The sequence below is a fragment of the Camelus dromedarius genome, chromosome 17 (assembly GCF_036321535.1).
Source record: "Camelus dromedarius isolate mCamDro1 chromosome 17, mCamDro1.pat, whole genome shotgun sequence".
Lineage (NCBI taxonomy): Eukaryota > Metazoa > Chordata > Mammalia > Artiodactyla > Camelidae > Camelus > Camelus dromedarius.
In genome coordinates, this window is record NC_087452.1 from 5,946,220 (window position 1) to 5,971,512 (window position 25,293).

At 39.2% G+C, this 25,293-nt stretch overlaps 2 protein-coding genes across 6 annotated transcripts in view; one reads left to right on the forward strand and one right to left on the reverse strand.

Moving 5' to 3' along the window:
• The window catches only part of FANCD2 (FA complementation group D2), a 46,117-nt gene extending 36,069 nt beyond the window's left edge, over positions 1-10,048 (reverse strand). For 4 of the 5 annotated variants that reach the window (XR_010384771.1, XM_064496260.1, XM_031470846.2 and 1 more), the window contains exons 1-10: positions 9,916-10,048; positions 8,183-8,275; positions 6,537-6,677; positions 5,885-5,952; positions 5,606-5,709; positions 5,109-5,169; positions 4,139-4,191; positions 2,334-2,412; positions 1,305-1,429; positions 100-187 (exon numbers count right to left, since the gene is read on the reverse strand). Coding sequence is in view for 4 of the 5 variants with exons in the window: in XM_064496260.1 (XP_064352330.1) it covers positions 100-187; positions 1,305-1,429; positions 2,334-2,412; positions 4,139-4,191; positions 5,109-5,169; positions 5,606-5,709; positions 5,885-5,952; positions 6,537-6,677; positions 8,183-8,246 (783 nt within the window). In the remaining variant the exon portion in view is untranslated. Of the gene's footprint in view, positions 1-99; positions 188-1,304; positions 1,430-2,333; positions 2,413-4,138; positions 4,192-5,108; positions 5,170-5,605; positions 5,710-5,884; positions 5,953-6,536; positions 6,678-8,182; positions 8,276-9,786 lie in introns of all 5 variants that reach the window. The other variant, XM_031470845.2, reaches the window with a different exon arrangement.
• A 177-nt stretch (positions 10,049-10,225) lies between these two features.
• EMC3 (ER membrane protein complex subunit 3) lies at positions 10,226-24,970 on the forward strand. Its single transcript, XM_010984945.3, has 8 exons — positions 10,226-10,380; positions 14,590-14,647; positions 14,986-15,079; positions 16,482-16,586; positions 17,285-17,366; positions 19,199-19,278; positions 20,105-20,187; positions 24,431-24,970. The coding sequence occupies exons 1-8, from the start codon at positions 10,226-10,228 to the stop codon at positions 24,557-24,559; spliced, it is 786 nt and encodes a 261-aa protein (XP_010983247.1). The 3' UTR covers positions 24,560-24,970.
• Positions 24,971-25,293: the final 323 nt, after the last annotated feature.

A 25,293-nucleotide genomic window follows, 5' to 3' on the forward strand; every position in this document is an offset into this window, starting at 1 on the left:
TCTCATTATATACCATTGGTCCAAGGCAATGACTGACTGACACTGGTTCTGGGAGGTGAGAAAGTCGGCTTTGTTTCTGGATAGCAGAATCCTCCCTACCTTAGTCAGCAGCTTTGGGTCAAGCTGGAGGCTGGAAAGAACATCCAGGATCGGGACAGTGAGCAGAGTATTCTCTGTTAGAAGGTCACTATAAATAGTGGAAAAAGAAAAGTTGTGCAACTTTTAACAGAGCTGGGCAGATAATGACTTGGGAAAAATCACTCAAAGTATGAGAAGAGAGAATATATTTAGTTTCCATTGAATCTCGACTTAAAGTATGTTTCATTAAAAACTAATTAGAAAATACACACTCATTACAAAAAATTCAAACAACAAATACAGTAAAAATAAGCAGCCTTGCCTCATCATCCCCACCACCCAGTCTGGTATGTAACCCCCCTGCTGAGTTTGGTATGACACCTTCCTGAGGAAAGGCAAAAGCAAACCTACAACAATCACAATGAATGCGATCAGCATGACAGAGGTATGTTCAGGGTGCTACCGGGGCACAGAGCAGAGAGGGTCAAGGATGGATCTAAGAGAAAGTTATACCAAAGGATGAGCTGGAATTAAGGAGGCAAAGTGGGTGGTACAGTGCTATACAGAAACAGCATCCTGCCCAAAAGCATAAAGGTGAGAAATCACTGGACATTTTTAGAGATAGTTTTACAGACAATTATAGGAAAGGAAGTATCACAAATTGAATGCTTTAACTACTTCAAGGATAAATAGACATTTGCAGTAAAACAGAAACAAAGTTATATAGGGATTCTGTTCTCCCTTTCTTAATTACTGCCCTATCAATTAGTATTTTTCATGTAGTGTTAGACAGTAATGTGTCTCAGCAAGGGATCTAATGCAGCAATGTGCATCAGAATGAATCATTGAGGGATGAGAGAATGTCAGTGTTTAATAAGCTCCACAAATGACTTGGATGTGCAGTTATGACTGAGGACCCCTTGGGTGGAAGGAATGCTAACAAAACAAAGGAATCATGTTTACATCTCTGTAGACCAAATTTATATAACTAATCCTAAGTCAGATTTTGTATTCACAACAGATATGCCATTAAAAAGAAGCATATGGGTCTACTCAAATATATGCATTATGAGAAAAGCAAGTTAAATCGCATTCCCTACTCATGGAAGGTAGGTGTCATTCTATTATACGTAAGAAGGAACACACTGCTACTACTCTTCTCATACGCAGTGGTAAGACTCCCAGAGTGGAGCCTTGCTCAAGATGGGAATAGGGTGTTTACCCACATGAGTTCTTTCCCCACTTCAGCATTCTGGGAATCCCCAAGGATCTCAGGTAGGCTGGTGACGAAGTCATGCTGTAGGTCCAATGGCGCTATACTGATCAGCTGCATGATCTTGGTGGTGAGATCCTGCAGGGGGGGAAACTATCAGAATTGTAGCACAGCACCCAGAATAGAGAAAGACTTCTTACTCATGAGATGTACAGCTGCATTTACTTTGTGTACAATATGACAATTACACACACATTCCAGTTCAAAACCTAAAATCAGAGGTAAATGACCCAGAGATTTTCACACGAGATGATATAGAGAAAAAGAAAAGGTAAGGTAGATGGCATATTATCTGATAGTTCTGTTATATACTTTATTTCATTTAATCTTCACAACTCTATGGAGTTTGTGTGACAATTCCCATTTTTAAAATGTAGGGATATATGTTGCTCAAGGATACGTAAGTGGCAAACCCAGAATTTCAGCCCAGATGGGCCTCTAAAACTCATGTCCTTCCAAATAAAGATTTAGCCTTAGAATGTCTAACAAAAATCAGTAGAATGATTGCAAGAACTCTGAAAAGAAATGAGCCTCAAGTACTAGGCTCAAAACAGATTCAACTTTACCAAGGTGGGTAACAACGAACCACATAATTGCCAAAAAAAGTTTCCTCAATATGTAATCAAATTAACACATTTGCAGTGAAATAAGATGGCTTGGGATTTCAATGCTTGTGAGAAATAAAACACAATAATCCCTGCACTTTGAAAAACTAATGAATTCCTTCCAAATATTTAATTTATTTAACAAAAATCACATCTGGTCATCATAATTAGATACATTTCCTTTTTGGGGCGAGAAATTTAAAGGGTGAAATACCCATGACTCTCAAATTATGAAAGCTAAAAAAGCTAATGGATAGAAAAATATGATTTTTGGGGGTTTAGAAAGGAAAAAAACCTGCAAATTCCAAAAGTTTGGTTGCTAAGTGTGGGAAACACACTCTCTAAATCCAAGAGAAAGAAAAAGTTCCAAAGCCTACCTTACTGTCCACAACTCTGTCTAGCCATTTCAGTTGATTGATGATGAGTCGAGGCATGTTGATTCCATCACTGTTCACCCTGAAATGTTAGGATGAGAAATCAGGGACTTCGCCTTTCTGACTTACACAGCAGCAAGCACTAAGTGCATACAACATTTCAGCCATTGATTAACATGTACTGAACACTTAGTATGCATTGCACACTGTGCTAGACACACAGGTGATACAAAAAAAAAATGAGACTTCTACTTATATATGTTGAGAAAGATGTCTGGAAGAAGACCTACTAAACTGTTAACAGTGGCTACATCTGGGGAGGGTTTAAAGAAGGGGAAGAAAGGTGTGGAAGAAAGGTTAAAATATATAAACAAAAAAAATAAGGGTAATAAACTAACAAATTGAGTAAAATAAATTATCTTAAGAAGGTAAAAACTAATTACATCAATGTGATAAGTACTGACAAACACAAGTACCTTTTACTGCTATGGAAACACCAAAGGTCAGATTAGATTAAGTTTGTGAAAGTACTGAAAACTATTTACGGATAAAGAAAAGTTGGCTCAGTTAGCATTATTTCCTTCCAAAGGACAGTCTCTGCCTTCTTTTCAGCCTCCTATGTGTTCCTCCTCCTGACAGCTTTGTTTACTAAAGTCAAATTTAACAGCTAAAAAAGACTTAGCCAGGACACAGACCATCTAGTACAAGCCATTCAGGCAAAGCATGAATTTTTAGAGATAAATCTTCAAGTTTACCATTATTACATACAAGACCCTGAAAAAACATGCATTAAAAAGGAGAAATTAAAAACGACCTAAATCCTCTAATCCAGAGATGTCCACCACTGACATGCATATATATGTTTCTATGTAAATGTGTGCATATGTATCTTTTTTTTTCAAACAAAATATTAGGCTGAACTGTAAATACTGATTTATAATCTGACTTTTAAAAAAATTAATGTGCAGTACTAAATAGTTCTCTTTATAATTTTGAATGTCCATGTGATGTTCCATTGTGTGGATATACCTAATTCATTTAACCAATCTACAGTTGAATATCTCAGTTTACAATTTTTTGTTATTTTAAAGAGAACTATCTCATTCATTTCTATTTTCATTCACAGTTCTTACCTTAGGACAAATTAGGAGACACAACTAAACATTAAAGTGTACGCAAAAATCTAAGGTTTTGATACACGTAGGCCCCTGCCCTTCAGTGACTGAGCTGATTTACATGTTCACCAGTTATGTACGAGTCCAGCTGTTTATTACACTCAAAAAAGGAGACTCTTTGAAAAAAATGTATTTATTGCTTGAAACTTTTGTCCTTGATTATTAATAAACTCGAGCGTTTCAAAAAAGCTTGATGCCCTTCTATTTCTTCTCTGTGACTTGTCTATCCATGACCTTTATCTATTTTTCTATTAGGCTGTTCATTTTTTTCTACTTAGTTGTTTCAGTTATTTTAGTAAATTAAAAAAAAATGGTAGCACACATGCACTATAAAATTGAAAAGGTAAAGAATAGTATTTAGAGAGTATCTGAGTCCAGCCAATTGGCTTCCGTCCTTGGACACTATTACAACCATTACCAGTTTATTGTGTATCCTTCTAGGAATACATAGTCATATAAACAGATGAAATTTCCAAGAAAGACACCCTAGTAAAACTTTAGCAGTCACTTAAGAATATGGCATCATGATAAATACGACCCTCAGAGAAATCAATGGTGCTTCAGAGTAACCTTTTCAGAGGCAAACTTAAGTAGGCCACGGTGCTTTGAGCATTCCAGAGTAACTCCACTTACTTTTCAAACAGAAATTCCGGCAACTTTTCAAATAAGGTTTTGATAATGGCAGGCTAAAAAAGAAGACATAGGGAGTTAGGAGATGGTCTCAAAATACACAACAAAATGTGTAACTAGCTGTAATTCTCTCCAACAAGAGTTCTTGGAGGAAAAACCCTGCTGTAACTGAAATCCTCATAATAAGAATGTCCACATGAATGCTGTCTATACTTTGAATATAAGCTGTAGAAATACAAAGACTTATCAATAAGTTACCTTCTGAAAAATTGCAAAATGACTATCAAGGCAATACTAAAATAACTAGATAATAAAAAATGTTAAGTAAGATGACAACTGTTAACCTATGAAATGCAGACTTTAACAGGTTATCAAACAGTTTGCAAGAAAGGAAGATTTTTCTTCAGAGGAACAAGAGGGTTCTTAAATTTAAGCTAACTAAATTATACTCAAGATTTCTAATGAAAAGGAAAAGATAAGAGCGTGGAAGATTAACAATGGGAGAAAAGAAAAGAGGAAAAATGGAGGAGGGGGTGGGAGGGAGACTTTTCACTGTTTATACATTTTTATAATTTGAGATGTTTAAAACATCTCAATGTACTGTCTACTCGATAAATTAAAAGAGAGAGAAAAGCAGGAAAGGGCAAAATCTAATTAATTAGCAAATAAAAAGCTGAGTGGGAGACGATGCAGATGTGAATATGGCAGAGATACACGAGGTACTCAGGGCACACAGGATGAAGCTCTACAACAAAACAGGAACCAGAGGCTGAGGGAACAAATGAGACTCAGAGATGTATGGGCCACTCAACTCAGTCCAAAGCAGATACCACCCTGCTAGACGCATTTCAGCAACAGGGCTGTGGTAAACTCCCATTAGCCCTGCTCTAGCTTCTACACCAGCCACTTATACTCAGGCATACACGACAAATCACATCCAGCAAATGTTCACCAAAAAAAGTGACAGTCTCACCTGCAGTATGTCGATTCCCAGAAGCAATTTAATGAGGCTCTTACAGTAAGATGTACCCATGCTGTAAAAAAAAAAAAAAAAAAAAGAGAGAGATTTGTTTTTTGTTTTCCTTGTGTTAACATTTTTATTATCTCTTCTCCATAAAGTTGGCTAAATATGTAATTTTTAAAGGGAAACTATCCTGTTAGATAAGAAACACAGAACATGAGAAGACAGCTCTTAGGCCAGGGAGAAGTAGAGACATGAAATTCTATCAACACAGGTGAGACACATTCTAGAAAGCACCCTGGTTCTTAGTTTCCTAACCATAAATTTAATAATTTAAAGGGTAGATTACAAAAATAAATACATAAAGGTTAGGTTAAAACTCTGAGAAAAAGAGAGCTATAAATCAAAAGTGAAATTCCAAAAAACTGCATTCTTCCTCACCCCCAACCCCCAATCCAGTTAGTCTAACAGGTTAAATTTCTGCAAGACTCCATGCCCCATCTCCACACCTGGATTCCTCATCCTGCACACGTTCACAAGACAGAAGGCAGTTCCTGAAACTGTCTCGGTCCTCAATGTAAGACTCCAGGCCACTAACAAATTCTTCTATTATCTTAGTGACATTAAAAAAAAAAAAAAAAAGAGTTATGAGTAAGATTTTTAGTTTAACATTTGCTGAGAGTTTGCTAAAATCATTCTAGCTCATTCAACTTTATGTCACGGTCTTTAAGTTCCCAATTCCAGAGTACTACTGGCAAAAGCAAAAGTATCAGGAAGAAAATACATACTTTGGGATAAGAAGGATGTTTCCTCAGAGTCTGAAAGAGCTTCTTTTGGAAAACGATTTGATCCACGGCTATGAGGAAAGAAGACTAGTTGGTCCCAGAATCTTTAACCTCTTCCACCTTGGTTTTACTTTCCTAAGGACCTAAGTTCCTGTCTGATGAAACCAATAAAGATATTTCCAACCTAATTTCAAAGCCAAATCTTCTAAATCCACAGAAAACAGACTTAGCTTTTATAAAGAACAGCTACTAAGTGCTCTTGAAAAAACATACCATAATCTTAACTGGATGGAATAATCTAGGCCCCCAAAGCAGGGCCTTAATAGTTTTATAAATTTTCTTCTGAAATTATTCTGACGCAGATCTAATTGCTTTCTGGGTATTAATTTATGTTTTCTTCTGAAAATATAAAGTAATACTAATATGTAACATTTTTTCTTAAAAAAAAAAAAGATTAAAAAGTACTTTACTTAACATCCATTAATCAGGACCAAAGAGAGTAACAATATTCTCTAAAAAGCCATTTCAATTTCATCCTTATCTCAAGACAGATGGTGCTCCTGTTTCTAATCTTCATTGCTTCTCTAGAAAATCCATGATTCTGTTCTGAGTCATTTCACTATACCCAGTGAAAAGATTTAGATTAAAATATTACCTAGTTGATTCTGACTCTCTCCTGTTTTAAGAGTAATTCCTGATGTTTTAAGAAGCTTTACAAAGACACTGGCATTTTCTTCAACTTCATTATGAACGTAAGATTCCTTTGTCTTTTTGGAAAGTGGTTGCTTCCTGGCTTCTGAAAATGGACAAAATTTTCAAGAATGTGACAAATAGTAAAGCAAAGATTAAAATGTAAACCCTAGAACAACAACCCTAAGAAGAAGGTTGATGGGTTCCAAAACAATTATACCAGAACTGATGCTGTAGTGAAATTTTTATCTCTAACCATGATCAATAATGGCTTGCAAACAAAAAAATAAAACAATCAACAAACAAAATTATTTTCATCTACTGAGTTTTCATTTGAAGAATTCGAAATGTGCCACTTCTAACAAGAATAATCCTGGAAATGCTCTCCAACCAAATTCTAAAGCAGTCAGGGTCTCTCAAGTGGTCTACAAACCACTGCTTTGGAATCACCGGGAAGCTTATTAAAAGAATATTCTTAAACAACGAGTTTATACTGTACAGCCCAGAGAACTATATTCAATATCTTGTAATAACTTATGGTGAAAAGGAATATGAAAACAAATATACACATGTTCCTATATGACTGAAGCACTGTGCTGTACACCAGAAATTGATATAACATTGTAAACTGACTATACTTCAATAAAAATATTTTTTAAAAAATAAATAAAAAAACAAAACAAAACAAAACAAAAGCATATTCTTAGGTCATGTTCCCAGAGCTACAGAATCAAAATGTCAGGGATGGAGCATGGAAATCTGAATTTTTAACACACTCTCCAGGTAATAAACCTGATGCACACCAAAGTTTGAGAACCAATGATATGGATGCAGGGGTAGAAAGAAAGGGACAGGTTCTCCCATACCGTATCTTTAAGTACAAAACTCAGACTGATTTCATCCCAAGGCTTTCAACCCATGAGAAGTAATAAAACATAAGCAAACAGAGAGGAGGGTATAGCTCAATCCCCAGTACCTCCACTAAAAAAAAAAAAAAAAAAAAAAAAAAAAAAAAAAAAATCAAACAAAAACAAAAAGGTACTTAAAATTAAGTATGATTATCTACTCTTCTCCCATAATGATGCAACCAGTCAGAATGCCTTAACAGAGTAGATGAGTGTAATAAATGAAAAAATATCAACCCCTTCTCATGGGAACTCTTAGGACTTCTGTCAATCGCCCCATGCCCTTTCTTTGCCTGTGGTGTGCTTGCTTTGATATAATGCTTTCCCTTTATATATCACTAACACAGCATTTATTTACATTATATTTTTTTTAAGGGAGGATAGTGGGCCATAACATTTTTATAGGGTAGGGACTATGTCGTATCTTTGTGTCCCAGCACCTAAAGGATATACAATAGATAAGCTCTTATGTATGTAGATTCCTCTTACAGATGCGGACACAAACTCAGAGACTACAGGCATGCCCAAAGTCATACATGCAATTAGAGGCAGAAATTTAATCCCAAATCTTCTGATATTAGATTCTATGTGCTCTATCCATTAAGCCTTGACGACTCCGAGCACATGAAAGAAGGATCTTTGTAGTCCGTTTAGTGCCTCACACAGTTGCCACAGGAAATAAAGCAACAAATGACTAGACACTTACTGGAGGTATCTTCTGTCAGGCTCTCTTTATCCCCAGATCTTGACAGCCTTCTTTTGGAAGCCATTTTGACCAAAGTCTTCTTCAGTTAAATTACTTTCCAGAGCAAAATCAGAGAACAGAGGTTACCCTCCAGAAGCTAGATAAACTCTGAGAAGTTAAAGCTAAAGCTCAAAGTAAACTACTCGATCCAAAACCCAAGACTTTACACAAATGCAACCTACATCTCGGCTCTGATAAAATTTCAACTCCTATATCTGGTCAATGTTCCCGTTTTCAAGACTCGTTTACCTAGTTGCCTCTTTAGCCAGACCACTTTTCTCTCGCTGAAGAATAAAACCCAGTTTTCTATTTAACCCAATCTACCATTCCTTTAACTCATTATCCAGTACTATATGTTAGGGACTGTGACAGGTGCTGGGGTTACAACTGTGAACCTCAGGGAATCTGCAATACGGTAAGCAGAAGTCTTGATGTAGTTATTTAATTAGTCTTATAAGTGCTATAAAAGTGCAGCATGCCATGAGGAAATTTAGTCCATCCAGTTGGGGGTGATGACGAAAAACAGGGATAATTTCTCAGGGATAATCTCTTTGAGAAAGTGATTTTTCAGCGGGGACTTGAGTGCTGAAATAGGAGTTATCCAGTAGAAGAGGTATGAGAAGAGGGGTCCAGGTAGAGAAAAAACCAACACTGAAACAAGGAGATTGTAGAGCTAGAAATAAGAAACAAGGCTGTAGAGGTAGGGGAGGGCATGAACCATAAAGGCTTCTAGCCTATTTTGTAAACTAGAACCTTTCTGGTCTCAGTGCTTTTGCAAAAGGTGTTCTTTTCACCTAAAATGCTCTTATCTTCCTGGAAACAACTCCTCCTCCTTAAAGACGCAGTACATGTCATCTTCTTTGAAAAATGTTCCTTCTGTCCCCAAGGGAGTCTGCTACTCCAGCTTCCCTGCTCCAGAGTATATTTACGACCCCTACCTCACACGAGACCGGGGGCATCTTGATAGCAGGAACCTAGTGTCATTTATCTAGGTATCCCTAGTACCTAGCGCAGTACTTGGCATAAAAAACTTTGAGAATATTCATTAGATGAGAACGGCTGGCAGGCAGGTAAACACTAACAGCTAACAAAAACTGCTTTAAGTGCTTTATATTTAACACTTCATTTATTTCTCACAAAACGATTTGAGGTAGTTGACCATTATTATTCTCACACTGAGTGGCAGAGCTGGGATTCCAATTTAGCAACCCGGCTCCAGAATCTGCCTCTTAACTACCACCCATACTTACTCTTGATTATAATAATGGTTTCCAATAATAGTCAAACTTTACTATGTACCAAGCACCACGCTAAGCGTTTTCTTTATCCACTGCCTCGTTTACCACTTAAAACCATTACCAGCTCTTCGGCTGATGGGAAAACTTAGGCAAGTAGGTCCGTCTGATTTCGACGCACACGCCCTTAACACGTGCTAATCGGTATCGCTTCCAGAAAAGCCTGAAAGCAGGGGCGATGGGGCCAACTGCCCGGACCAGGTCCTCCAGGAAGGGGGTGGAGGGTAAAGGCCCTTCACATTTCGTCATTTTACCGACGCAGGGAGGTACCTGAAGGGATTATCCCACGATAAGACTGACGATGGAGCCCCAGAGGGAAAGGCCAGGCTCGGCTGGGGCCTAGAGACCAGGCCGACAGGGCGCGGGGCCTCGAAAAACGACGACCGCTGCCTCACTCACCCGCCGAAACGCCGAGACGCCGAGACGCTGTCACCGCCCCTCGTTTCGACTTTCCCGCCCACGTGACGCCACGCTGACGCCACGCTGACGTCCAACGCACACTTCGCCTTGACGTCAAACTCCCGCGCCGGAAGTGGGCGGCTGGGCGGCCCGGCTGGGGGCAGAGCGCAAGGATTCAGGCTGCCGTAGGGTCCAAGGCCGGCCTGACTGAGGGGCGTGGGAAGGCCCGGAGGCGAACTCGGTGAGAAGCCCCTGCTCCCTAGGAAGAGAATCCCGGCTCCACCCATCCGGGAGCCGGCGCTGTGGGAAGATGGCGGGGCCTGAGCTGCTGCTAGACTCCAACATCCGCCTCTGGGTGGTCCTGCCTATCGTTATCATCACCTTCTTCGTGGGCATGATCCGCCACTACGTGTCCATTCTGCTTCAGAGCGACAAGAAGCTCACCCAGGAACAAGTCTCCGACAGGTCAGCGCCCTCCCCTCTCCGGCGATCCCACTCTGCCGTGACCTTGGGCAAGAGAGTGCGGGGCTTATGTCAGTGTGCCCGGGTTCATCGCGCCCGCGCTAGCTGAGTGTCCTTGGCTGAGTTACCTCTGTGTTCCACTTTCGTCATCTGTAAAATGAGGATGAATAATAGGACATGCCGAACAGAGCAGGCGTGAGAGATAAATTTTAGATACAAAATCTATCAATCTATAAAGCCTTTAGCACAGGCCTGGAACATATTAGTTGTTCAATAAGGTGTTGCTGTTAATATTGTTAGGCTAGTCGTCAACCCTTGGTGGGCTTATCCGTGAATGTCAGTAGAGAAGATATGTGTGATTATACTGTTTTCACCAGAAAACTACTGTTTCATGACTCTGCGGAGAGGTAATTTGAGATGATTTTAGGTTGTATCTAGACGTGTGCGCCCTCCATGTTAAAATAAAAGAACTTTTCAGTTAATCGTTCTGATTATTTTCAGAGACCATCTCAGGTGAATGCTACTATGTCTTTAACAATTCCCTATCAGTTATTAATGTCCCATTGTAACCAAGAGCAAGCCTCAGGCTCAACTTGCCACAGGCAACAGTATCTAGCTAAAATTTAATAATGTTTTGTTTTTATTGTATTTAACACTTTCTATTTGTGGCAGGTAATTCTGGTCTTGCATCATGTTGCCGATAATTTAAAGAGTTTTTTAAACTTGTAAGTAGAAAAAGTTGATATGTAAAAAATACTGTTTTTAGCACTACAGGCGCTAGGCGAATAAGACAAAAATCATAGCCGTGAAATGGGAATAACTGAAGTTTGGGAAGCACTGCTTTATCATTTTCATTTGTGTTTCCCAGGTGAGAATAATAAACCAACATTTATTAAGCACTAATTCTATGCCAGGCACTATGCTAAGCACTTATATTCATTAACTTATTTAAAATTCAGAGCAATTCTCAGCAGTAGATGCTGTTGTCTCATTTTATAGAAACTGAGGCTGAAGAGGTTCCACGGTCACACGTGGTGACATTCAGGATTTGAAACCAGCTTTTCCGGTGCCCAAGTCTGGAGCTCTTTCTACTATACCACAGTGGTCACATTTTTCTGTGGCATCATTTTCAGAACTGATCAGAACCAGCCTCCTGGAGATAATCTTAAGAAGTCTGTTCACAAAAAGAAAGACTTTAGAAAGATGCCAAGTAGAGAAATTTCAGACATTCTGCATTTATTTATTCATTTATTGATGCCAATAAATTATTCTCATTTTATCCTCCCAGTAGCACTAAGATAGATAATCTTGAACCCATTTTTACAGCTGAAGAAAAGGAAACCCAGAGAAGTTAAATGGCCTTCCCAAAATAACAAAAATAGTAAAATATGCGTGTACTTGAACCCAGATCAGTCTCACTTCCAAGTGAAATTCTCTTGACCATGATTCCTGCTGTCATAGATTCTCTAACAATTTTCTGCTCCAGGTTCACTATGATTTCAGAGTGATGTTTCTGGTATGATATCAGACCTAAAGCTCCCTTTTCTAACCCCAAGTGAAATTCACAATTGATGCACTCTACATACAAGAACATGTTGTGGGGGGGGACACATACTGTTCTATTTGTAACGATCAAGAGGAATAAAAGGAAAATAATTTCATTTATATATCACAAGTCCTTGTGTACAACAGTCCTAGAAGATTCGAGGCAGAAGTCAGATGCATGCACCTAGCTATAAAATCACCATAATCGAGACAGGTTCTGTTGTAGGCTGAAACAATGTGTTCGCGATAAGGTGGTGCTGGTTTGGATGCGATTTACCTAATTAGGTGAACTACTCTTGATAAAGTTCTGAACAAAACAAAGTACAGTTTTCCCTACATTTACTTCATGGTTGTATACCTGGAAATTAAGTATGTATAAAAATCAACCCCCACTTTCTGCAAAAAATGGGAATTAGGTGTGAGGCTCAAATAATGAAAAACAATTCCGCGGGATATTCAAAAGCAGTGTGAGACATGCGGCAGTTCTTTGTGTTGCACAACTGGAACTGGGAACCTGTATCCCCAGGGATACTTAGCATCCCTTACCGTTAGCAAATGACAGTTATATGTTCTTTCCCTTCCACTCCATCATTTTAACAACCAAAAAATTTCCACAGATTTCCATAACGCTCCCTAGAAAGCAATACCAGCCCCATGGGGATTTACTGCTTTAGAGAAAACTCAACATCTCTAGTCATAATTACTCCATCCCTTAAGTGAGGCAGTTGGATCATGCCAGTTCCGACGTGCTATGTCTATATCCTACCAGGTCATCATTTGAACTTGGATAGAATCTGAGCACGTGACTCTGAACTGGCCAAAGTCCAAGGCAGAAGATATTTTTTAGATGTAAAGCATTCCTCTAAATACAGTATAAGTTTCCATAAGCGTGAATGATCACAAAATGGGACATTCAGTTTCACAAATTATTAAGCTTTTACTGCCTCAAAACTTACTAAAATTTTTCTAACATGTGTTAAACCAAAACTGAAAAATACATAAATAAAAAAAATTAGACCATATTTTGAGATAGAATGTATGTAAAAAGTGGTTCTCAAGCTTGAATATACTGACTCCTTTTTGTTTGTTTGTTTTGTTTGAGGGATAATTAGGTTAGTTTGTTTGTTTTAACAGAGGTACTGGGGCTTGTACCCAGGACCTCATGCATGCTATGCATGCACTCTGCCACTGAGCTATACCCTCCCCCATTGACTCTTTACAAAGGAGAAAAACAAACAGATCTTTAAGACTGTGAAACTCCAGAGTTCCATGGAATGTTACTCAGCCATTAAAAAAGAATAAACTATTGCTATTTGCAGCAACATGGATGGACTTAAGAGAATATTATGCTTAGTGAAGTAAGCCAGAGAAAGACAAATACTATGTGATATCACTTATATGTGGAATCTAAAATATAATATGAATAAATCTATATACAAAACAGAAACAGACTCACAGACAGAAAACTTATGGTTGCCAAAGGGGAGAGGGATGGGAGTGGGGGAGGGACAAATTAGGAGTATGGGATTAACAGATACAAACTACTATACATACAATAGATAAGCAACTAGGATTTACCATATAGCACAGGAAATTACATCCAATATGTTGTAATAAACTATAATGGAATACAGTCTGCAAAAAAAAAAGTGAATCACTGCTCTACACCTGAAACTAATGCAATATTGTAAATCAGCTATACTTTAGTTAAAAAAAAGGAGAGAGTTCCATGGAGTCATTGGGGCTTGAAAAGGGGGTTTGGGCATGATGAGGTAGACTTGGGGAGGGAGGGGGGCACTAGAGCATTCCCAGCACATGGAGAAGCTAGAATATGCATAAGGTGACAAGGGGACCCTTGGGGGACCGGCTGACTGCTTACAGCTGGTGGTTTACACTGAGGAGCAGAGAGAAAACCAAGCACAGTTTTATTGTGTTCATTTCTGTCTACGATTTTTTTTTCCACTTTTCAAGAAGGTTTTCCATTAACTTAAAGTGGTTTTTTCTCCCCCTCATTAGAACAACTTGAAAACCTAGAAAAAATTATCATTTTGATCTCTGCTGTTTAGTGTTTGTATCTAGCACCACTAAGTAGTGGTGCACTTTGTTACTTATGATGATCAGTTATGTTCAAATATCACCAGATTATTTCATTTATTAGCTCAGTAGGTATTTATTGAGTGCTTACTAACATTCTGAATCCTGGGTGGGATTTCTGTTTGTTGTCTGTCAGGTAACAACCCTGTCAAGTCCTGTACTAATTTCTCTGTGGGGTTTGAACATTTCCTTCTCTTCTCCTCACCCTTCCTCCCTCCTCCTGCCCCCAGATCTTCTGAGTTACATCCAACTGCTACTCTTTGCACTCAGAGAAAGTTCCTTCTTAGCTCATTATAAAGTAAGAAAAAGCTGAGCTTAATGTCCCAAATGTGCCTTCCTCAGAAATCTTTGTTCAGAAACAGTCATTTCTGAAAAATGCTTTTTTGGAAAGCTGATTGTTGGGTTAAGTACGTCCTATTGGTTTTAAGGACATTTGTATTTTGAAAAGTTTCCGCACAGGGCTATTGCCAAATAGGCCCTCTCTTGTGTTTAAATAGGTCTTCTACTTGATTGTCTCATTTTCTTCTACTGTTTCGCTTTTAAAACTCTCATTGTCTTGGTTGTATTTTTCAGTCAAGTTCTAATTCGAAGCAGAGTCCTCAGGGAAAATGGAAAGTACATTCCCAAACAGGTACTCATCTATCTTTTATTAAGAACTGCAGGATTCACTGTTGAGGGCAGTAGATAACTGAAAGCTTTATAAGGGAACTCTTCGGGAAAAGCTGAAGGCCAGTGAGGCCATAATTAAGCTGTGGCCTGGTAGTGTTTGCTGTCATTGTGACCTCGCCTTTCTTAGGAAATTGTTTTTAAATGTGACTCAGCTAAAGTGTCAGGTCGGCTGCCAAGTAGGCTGCAAGCTCTGAGTCTAACAGCATATGCCAAGGGCCTTTGGACTAAAACCTTGGGGTAATAATTCGACAATGTGCTATGTCACAGTTTTAAGACTTAAAAAGTTCTTTTTTCTACTAGTCTTTCTTGACACGGAAATATTACTTCAACAACTCAGAGGATGGATTTTTCAAAAAAACTAAAAGGAAGGTTGTGCCACCTTCTCCAATGACTGGTACGTGTAGTCCCTTCTCATCTCGAAGGAAGAATCTTAACGTGAGTTCGGAGGGGTGGGGTGGGCAGGGAGGACGTCCTTTTATTTGAAATTTAAATTGTAGAACACAGTAATCTAAGGGATCTGAGAGATCGTCTGATATAGGGATGTACATACAGAAATGGAGTTTTCTTTTTCAAATAAGTCTGCAGGGAGCCCCAGTGTATAAAGTGGAACTTAAAAAAAAAAAGAGAGAGCACTCTCGGCTGAGTGGAGCTGGGTCTGTCCCCTTTGCTCTTCCACAGGACCCAGGGCTGTGAGGAGCACAGCTGGAAAGCATTCCACTCCCAGGTGCCACCCAGTGTCTGGATCCTGTTGCTGGCAGATGGCCCCCCAGATTCTGCCCGAATGCTTCCCTGGACCATCCTCTCTTTGTCAGACATGATTGTTTGGCCCACCCCACAGTTTTTCCTCTAACAGATTTCTTACTTCCACTTATCCCCGTCGTGTGAAAAATACAGCATCTTTAAAGTAAAACAAAATAATTTGTTATTCAGTGTTGACTATCCTCTCATTTTAGTACCTGTTTCTCTAGGTGAGATAACCAGCTATTTTAAACCCAGACAGAAAGTACAGGGATTTTAATAAGTCTCCCAGAAAACCAACAAGAATCAAAAGACCAATAAGCGTATGAAAAGATGCTTGACATCACTAAAATCAAAGGAATGCAAATTAAAGCAAGATGTCCCTTTTAGCCCATTAAATTTGCGAAGATGGAAAATCTCAACCAAAGCTGCTACTGTCAAGGTCATGGGAAGTTAGGCACTCTCACTGTTGCTGGAGCTCAGTTTTAAAAGATCAAATCCTTTGGCCCAGAAATAATTCTAAGAGTTTCTCTTACAGAAACACTTAAGTAAACATGCAGATATATGTACAAGGTATTTGTTGGCAGCATTGTGTATTGGCAAAAAAAAAAAAAGGAAACAGTCTACAGGTCTACCCAAAAGTGATGGGTGTCACCACACAGTAGACTCCTATGCAGACGCTGAAAATAATGGCATACACCAATATGGAAACACCATTCACAATATGTTAACTTCTTTAAATTAGGAAGCAGAATAGTAAGCATGGTGTCTCTTTATGTACACATAGAGTGAAACTATTGTGCGTATATACATATATACATGCATAGGTGTGTATGTGTATTTATACAGACATGCGATGGAAGGATATACAATGAACAGTTACGTGTTTAGAGAGTAGGCTCAGAGGAACTGTCTACCTCCGGTGTTCCTATGTCGTTTGAATTCTTTTTTACAGTGAACTTGTGTTACTTCAATTATCAAGTAAATTAAAATTCTACAGTAAACAAGGAGTAAGTCCCTGCCAGCAGTGGTAACATGTCTCTCTGTTTTTGTCTTAGACCCCACTATGCTCACAGACATGATGAAAGGCAACGTAACAAACGTCCTCCCTATGATTCTCATTGGTGGGTGGATCAACATGACGTTTTCCGGCTTTGTTACAAGTAAGCTCCAGGCCCAGGAGACGCCAGCTGCACTCCCTCTGTGCGCCTTTCCTGCGTCCTCCTGCCACATGCTGCTGAGACCTCCTGTCATGGGTCCTATGTTCTCTGGTGGAAACTGAAAACAGTCTTTGAACAAAAAACTTACATGCCATGATTTTATGTCTCTTACTCCAAAGTGATCATAAATTCACAATGTGGATGCTTGTTTACCAATAGGGACTCAAATGAGTGACGTGCTAGTTTATATCTGAAGCTAATTTGGTGTTCTGGTAGGAGAAAGGGAAGCCTATTTCTGTTTTGACTTCATTTTCTAAGTGTTGGGGTCAGTCATTTGTCTGTTTGTAAACTGTTTGATTTAAATGAATATGGTTTCTCAGTAATGTAGTTCTTCGTGGGGATATATTCCACTTTGGGTTTAACAGATGAGTGCAGACTTCCAGATTTTGGGTCACAGCTCAGTTTGAGGCCCTGCTTCTTAAGCAGTAGAAAAGCTGGTGTTGTTCAAAGAACTATAGCAAGGTTTTATTTGACTGTAAATTTCTTCAGAAATTGACCCAAATCTTATTATGGAAATCATTTTCCAAACACTGTATGGTACAGAGTTCCCACCTCCTTGGGGAAATAATATGTGCACGAGACTTAAACTGTTCTAAAAAGGAAGTGAGGAGTGACTTGAACTTTCTCTTTCTTCCCTGCAGCGAAGGTCCCATTTCCACTGACCCTCCGTTTTAAGCCTATGCTACAGCAAGGAATTGAACTACTCACATTAGACGCATCCTGGTAAGGACTTTTACTTAATAAGAACACAAACCAAAATCTAAAACAAGGATCTCGTGAAAAACAGGATTTCCAGTTTGCCTACTTCAGTGGAATAGGTTTTTGGAGTTTTTCTCATTGAAACTCCACTCAGAATGCCTCGGATGGATTGTGGTGGCTTTTACATGAGTCTTGCAAAAGGAGGGAATGTATCAGGAGAGAATGTATCAGCCTCTTTTCTCTAGCCTCTTGGGGCTCAGGAGTGCAAGATGGATGTGTTTTAACTTTTTTTAATCAAAAAAGTTAAAAGAAAGCCAGGAACTCTGGCCAAGGCAAACTTTTTAGCAATAAATACCCTAGAGCTCATGGGAGTGGATGTTTGTATTATTTTTTCCAAAATACATCACTGCTGATAACAACATTAATCATTTTCACTGGTGCCAGTCTCTGTGCTATTTTCCATATATTACTTTTTTCTCATAGCAACCCTAGCATGTAAGTGGAGACATTGAGATCTGACCACAGATCTGTCCAAATCCAGCACTCATGTCTTATTTACCATTCTGTTTTTTATATCAGAGTAATAAAACCCCAAATCTGAGAAGCTCTTAGAACACTGCTGCAGCAGCTGGAACCTGGGGGTGCTCTTCCTGTGGTGTCTCTAGATTATTTTATCCACAGCTTCCCAGAGACTGGCATATAAATATGGAAGCCGGACGGGAGGAGGAGAGTGGACAGTGGGGGTCACCCATGCTGATTGACTCACCCCGCAGCTGGAGCAGAGCCGTGTCTGGTTGTATGGCAGGGGCAGGACAGACCCGGTGCTGGGAGATTCTGGGCTGTGCGAGGTTCTCCCGGAGCAGGAAAGCTGAACCTAATGAATAGCATGACTCTGTTAAACCTTGACCTTCCAGTCTCATTTGGAGACAAAAGCTTCATGGGCTGGAGTAAAGCTTTTTCTCCTTTCTCAGCAGCTGGACAGGTATGTGCCTGACATGCTCTCCTGGACAAAGGAGACTGAAACCAGGTATAAATTAGCTTACGGACCTGCATCATTACGTACAGATACGTGCAACCCAAGTATTGGAATGAAGTGTGGCTTCTTTCCCCCTCTGTATCATTTCTTTTAATCTTTTTAGTTTTTATTATATGCAAGCATATTAATTTTATGGCGGCAAGGTGGGAAATCTAAGCTAAGGAGAACTTCAGTGATACAGTTTAAAACTTGGAGTGGCTTTCCCAGTAGCTGCAGTCTTCAGGATTGCAGGAAAAGCGTGAAGCCCACCAGCACTTGTGATTTCCTCTAGAGAACAGGATTCAGGACAGGAGGCCTGCTTCAACTTATATTTTATGTACTTCTATATCATTTGCATTTATTATATATAGTAAGTGTGTGTTCTGATGATTAAAAATAAATGGTTTGAAAACCCATTATGCAGAAAGGAAAATTAAATTACACAAGGCTTACACTCCCTGATAATATGAGGCACACCAGTAGTGAGTTCAGTTCCTGCTACTGAATGTAGAAGAATCTATCACGTGGCTGGAAGTAGGCGTCTGCCTCCATATATTACCTTATTTTATCCTCACAGCAGCTCTGAAGCGAGTGGAGGAACTGGGATCTGACCCCAGAGTCTGTGCAAACCCAGCACTCAGCTGGTTGCTCGCGGAGAGCTGTAGCTATTTGTAATACCACCTTCACAACTTGCATTTCTTCTTTGGTTGTGCTTTAGAAGCATATAGCCTACCCCCAGCTGATCTCTTCGCATACCCTGGACAACTTTGGATGGAAGGGAAGTGTGAACTATGTTAACTCTGAAATAACTACCTACCTTGTTTCACTTTTGCTTCACTAGGGTGAGTTCTGCATCCTGGTACTTCCTCAATGTGTTTGGGCTTCGGAGCATTTACTCTCTGATTTTGGGCCAAGATAATGGTAAGAAGCACATCAGGTTTAATAAGCAAATACTTCGATAGACGAATCGTCCAGGCCAGAGCCAGATTGGTCATGTTGCCTTGCTGTTTATGAGTGTGGTCAGAGACAGTGCTTCATTCCTTAAACTTGTTCATAAGTTTCTGAGGTATTCAGAAAGATTCTTAAAAATCCCAGGGTCCAACTGAGGATCTGAATTCTCCTTGGCCATCACGGGGTCAATATTTAGTTGCCCAAAGTCTGATGCCCTCTGATGTGAGGGATTCAGCACCAGCAGTGTGAGCCGTAAACCTGAAGCTGAAAGAAGGCTGGGTGTGAGCAGTTAGTCCACTGACTAGAGTTCTTGCCAGTAGCGGTCCTGGCTCTCTCTTCATAGCTGGGACCTTGGGCAAGTTACTTAACCACTCTAGTCCTCTGCTTACCTGTCTGTAAAATTGGGACCTTAACAGTTAACTCCTGGGCTTGTTACTAGGAGTAACGAGGTAGATACATAAAGTACTTAGTGAAGTAGCTGGCATGTAGGACTTGCTCAGTAACCAATGGCTGTAGTTATTGTTATTTCAATTTGAAATAAAGTTTAGAGCTTCCTTCAGTTACCTTTCTTCTCCTGTTATTACCCTACTGTTATCATGCCCATTTTTCAGGAGAGGTAAAGTGACTTTCCAGGGTCACAGAGGGCGTGGTAGGGCCAGCCAGTGACCCGTCACATACATTCTCTAACACACTGCCAAGCAAGCATCCGTAAGTGCTATGTAAGGACCCTTCCTCCCCGAGGGTCCTGGGTGCTGGCTGAGCCCGGGCACTCACGGTACTGTGTGTTACGCTGCAGCGGCTGACCAGTCACGGATGATGCAGGAACAGATGACTGGAGCAGCCATGGCCATGCCCGCGGACACCAACAAAGCTTTTAAGGTACACTCACTCTTCCTTCCAGCTTCACTGAAGCTCTGAAAGGAGTTACCAGAGTTACTTTTTTTTTTATTCTTTTCTTGGGGTAGGGGGAATAATTAGGTTTTTATTTATTTATTTTAATGGAGGTACTGGGGATTGAACCCAGGACCTTGTGCATGCTAGGCACACATTCTACCACTGAGCTATGGCCTTCCCCCACTCAGAGTTACTTTTAAAGATGGATTCCCTGACGCAAGTAAAGTATGTGTGGTCCCATTGTTTAAATCTGATAAAAATGTGTTTTAGTTTACATATCTTATTCCTGAGACAGAATCATCTGTCAGGTAAATTAGAGATTTTTGGTACTTTTACTGGTTTTTAAATGCTCGCCCAAATTTAATCCACACTGTGAACAAAACTATAAAAACAGCCCAATGAGAGGCACCAGGTCAACTTCTGGACTACTTTGAACTTTTTTGGACCCTGCTATAAATTTCATTTAAAAAAAAAATCAAATACTTACAGTCTTTTCATGAAATGATTCTGGAATCTCTCAAATCCAATATAATTTTTATACAGGAAAGTCTTACTATTTTACATGATAAAAACTAGAAATAGAGGGGAATTTGCTCATCTTGATGAATGACATCTGCAGAAGACCCACAGCTAACATCATATTCACACTGACAGCTTTTCCTCTAGCGTTAGGGACAAAACCAGGATGTCCACTCTCACCACTTCCGTTCAACACTGTACCAGATGTCCTAGCCAGAGAAGTTAGCAGGAAAAAGAAAGAAAAAGCATCTAGATTAGAAGGGAAGAAGTAAAACTATCTCTGTTTGCAGATAACATGGCCTTGCATAGAGTAACGCAAGGAATCCACAAAACAAACAAACAAACAAAAACCATGGGAGCTAATAAACAAGTTCAGCAAGGTTTTGGGATACAGGGTCGATATACAGAAATCAGTCACATTTCTACACACTGGTAATAAAGAATCTGAAAAACTGAAATGAAGAAAACAATTCCATTTATAATCGTTTCAAAAAGAATAAAATAATAAATTTAACAAAACATGCAAGGCTTGTACACTGAAACTTATAAAATATTGCTGAAAGAAATTAAAGAAGACCTGAATAAGTGGGAATACACCCATGTTCGTGGATTAGAAGACTTAATATTGTCAAGATGGCAATACTGCCAGATCTGTTGATCTACAGATTCAACACAGTCTCTATCAAAATTCCACCACCCTTTCTTGCAGAAATTGACAGGCTGCTCCTGAAGTTCATATGGAAGTGAAAGGGTCCCAGAATAGGCCAGACAATGTTAAATAAGAACAAAGCTGGAAGACTTATACTTCCTGATCTTAAAAGCTACTTCTGAGCTACAGTCATCAAGACTGTGTGGGAGTGGCATACTGATGGACGTACACAGTGATGAAGGAGAATTGGGAATTCAGAAATAGACCCATGCATTTAGAGCAAATGATATTTGACAGATGCCATGACAACTCACTGGGGGAAAGAATAGTCTTACTGCTTATTGGGTCCAGAGTTTCTGTTTAGGGGATGAAAAATTTGGAAATATGGTAATGGTTGCACAACACTGAACATAATTAATGCCACTAGAATGTATACTTAATGGTTTAAAAGTGGCAAATTTTATGTTTTATATTTATGTATACACACACACACATATATACAAACATATGTATTTTACCAGAATAAAAAAATAAGTTTTTAAATGGGTCAAAGACCTAAATATAAGAGCTGAAACTATAAAGCTTTTAAAAGAAAACATCATAGATGTGTCTGTGACCTTAAATTAGACAATGATTTCTCAGATATTATGTCAAAAGTACAGGCAACAAAGGGGAAAATAGATGGAACTTTGTCAAAATGAAAACTTTTCTAATAAAAAGGATTCATAATTGGGGTTGGGGGAAGAAAAGTTTTGTGCTTCATAAAACACTATTAGAAAGTGAAAAGACAACCCATAAAATCAGAGGAAATGTTTGCAAATGATAAATCTGATAAGAGTCCAGTATTAAAAACTTTTAGAATGCAACAATAAAAAGACAGTCCAGTAAGAAATGGACAAAAGAGTTAAATATACATTTCTCCAAAGAAGATACACAAATACCCAATAAGCTAAGCCCATGGAAAGATGCTCAGCATCACTAGTCATCAGCGAAATGCACATCAAAACCACAGTGAGATACCACTTCACAGTCACCCGGATGGTTATAATAAAAAAGATGGACAGAACAAATATTGGCAAGGATGTGGAGAAATTGGAGCCTCACACATGCTGGTGATTGTGCCGCCGCTTCAGAAAGCAGTTTTTAGCCTTTCCAAAGAAAGTTAGACATAGTTATTATCATATGACCTAGCAATTCTACTTTTAGGTAAATACTCAAGAGAACTGAAAACATAATGTTCACACAAAAATTTAGTATAAGAACGTTCAGAACACTATTGATAATAGTCAAAAAGTAGAAACAACTCAAATGTCCATCATCTGATGAACAGATAATACAGTGTATAGACAGTGGAATGTATGCAATAGAATATTAGTCAGCCATAAAAAAGAATGAAGTACTGACTCATGCTAACACAGGGAGGAAGCTTAAAAATGCGCTAAGTGAAAGAAACCAGTAACAAAAGACCACATGTTGTGTCCAGAAAAGATGAATCCAAAGTTACAGAAAGTAAAGTATTAGTTGCCAGGGGTTGGGGGAGGTGGGGAGTGTCTGCTGTTTCATTTGTTTTTGCAGTGATGAAAGTGCTCTGGAATTAGACAGTGGTGATGGTGTACATCTTTATGAATATACTGAAAACCACTAAATTGTACATATTAAAAGGGTGAATTTTATGTCATGGGGAATTTTATGTTTAAAAACCCACACCCATGAGCTAATGTTTGTATCACACTAAGTTTCATAGAGCATTTTTTAAACCTGCTAATTAAAGGCAAAAGTATGGAAGAAAATATTTGCAAATGATGCAACCAACAAAAGGTTAATTTCCAAAATATACAAACAGCTCATAGAACTCAATAGCAAAAAACAAACAACCCAAATCAAAAAATGCGCAGATCTAAATAGACATTTCTCCAAAGAAGACATCCAGGTGGCCAACAGACACATGAAACGATGCTCAACATTGCTAATTATCAGAGAAATGCAAATCAAAACCACAATGAGGTATCACCTCACACCAGTCAGAATGGCCATTATGGAAAAGTCTACACATAATAAATGCTGGAGAGGGTGTGGAGAAAAGGGAACCCTCCTACACTGCTAGTGGGAATATAAATTGGTACAACCACTATGAAAAACAGTATGGAGGCTCCTTAGAAAATTAAAAATAGAGCTACCATATGATCCAACAATCCCACTCCTGGGCGCATATCCGGAAAAGACAAAAACCCGTTTGAAAAGATACATGCACCCCAGTGCTCACAGCAGCACTGTTTACAACAGCCAAGACATGGAAACAGCCCAAGTCTTCAGAGGTTAACAGATAACTGCATAAAGAAGATGTCATGTATACACACAATGGAATTCTACTCAGCCATAAAAAATAATGAACTATTAACATTTGCAGCAACATGGATGAACCTCGAGATTCTCATACTAAGTGAAGTTAGTCAGACAGAAAGACAAGTAGTATGTGATACCATTTACATATGGAATCTAATAAACAGTATAAATGAATCTACAAAACAGAAACAGACTCACAGACATAGAAAACAAACATGGTTACCAAGGGGGAAAGGGAGGGAGGATAAATTAGGAGTTTGTTTTATATATATATAAAATAGATACTACTGTATATAAAATAGATAAGCAACAAGGGTTTACTTCATGACACAAGGAACAATATTCAATATCTTGTAATAACCTATAATGGAAAATAATCTGGAAATATACATATATGTAACTGAATCACTTTGTACACGTGAAACTAACACAATATTGTAAATCAACTATATGTCAATAAATAAATAAAAACAAAGTAGTCAGCATTAATAGAATATTAGAGAAATGTAATTAGTTACTAGCTCCAGTGACCTTGAACAAATTTTTTCTTTCTTAGCCTTAGTCTCCTGGTCTGTAAATTGGGGGCAGGGGCGGGGGCAGATGAGGATGGAGGTAACCTACATATGTAAACAGCCTACCCCAGCTCCTGGCCCAGCTGGTCAGTTCCGCTCTTGTAACAGCCATTCCCTCCCTGCCCCGTGTTCTCTTCCTTTGCAGACAGAGTGGGAAGCTCTGGAGCTGACGGATCACCAGTGGGCACTGGATGATGTCGAAGAGGAGCTCATGGCCAAAGACCTCCACTTCGAAGGCATGTTCAAAAAGGAATTACAGACCTCTATTTTTTGAAGACCAAGCAGGGATCACCTGTGTCGGGAACTCCAAGAAGCGCTTAACCTTGTGACTTTGGTTTGAGCTGGAGCCGCTGGGAATGAAAAGGCGGGTGCACGAGCTGGCGGGTGTGCAGCAAGGATTGTTCTTATCTGAGCCGGGTTCCCCTTTATGTGTGAAACTAGAGGAAATATAAAGAGTATGTGCTGGGTGACTTGCCCAGAAACAGCTGTTTTCAAAATGTTTTAAATTTTCCTTCTGGTGACTAGTAATAAAAGTCAGAGAGGGGGGCAAACTCAAGCTAGTGATAATATGTAAAACTTAGCAAGAATTCAGTCTTTGGAAAAAAACATTGTCAAGTAAACCTAATTATTACCTAGTCATTCTGCCTTCTAACCACAGTAAACTCCTGTTTCCTTGTGTTCCAAACACCCCTCATTTTACTTTTGATTTTTTGTTAGTATTTTTATAACTTTCCTCACACAGATACCACATTTTCATTACCGAAAATTTAGGAATGGTGGGTGAGCAAAATGGAGCTCCCTTAGTTGTTCATTTTGCGCCTGCAGAACGACAGGAAGAGCAAATCTGTCAAAACCTTATCAGACAGACTCTTTTTCAGAGTGAATACTCTGGGCCAGGACAGACTTAGCAAACCTTTCTGAACACTGTCCAGTGAAAATCAGTAACCCTGAGACACTGCCAGGTGACACTGCCAGATTCTCAAGTGCCTTTGGGATCCTCAGAGACTT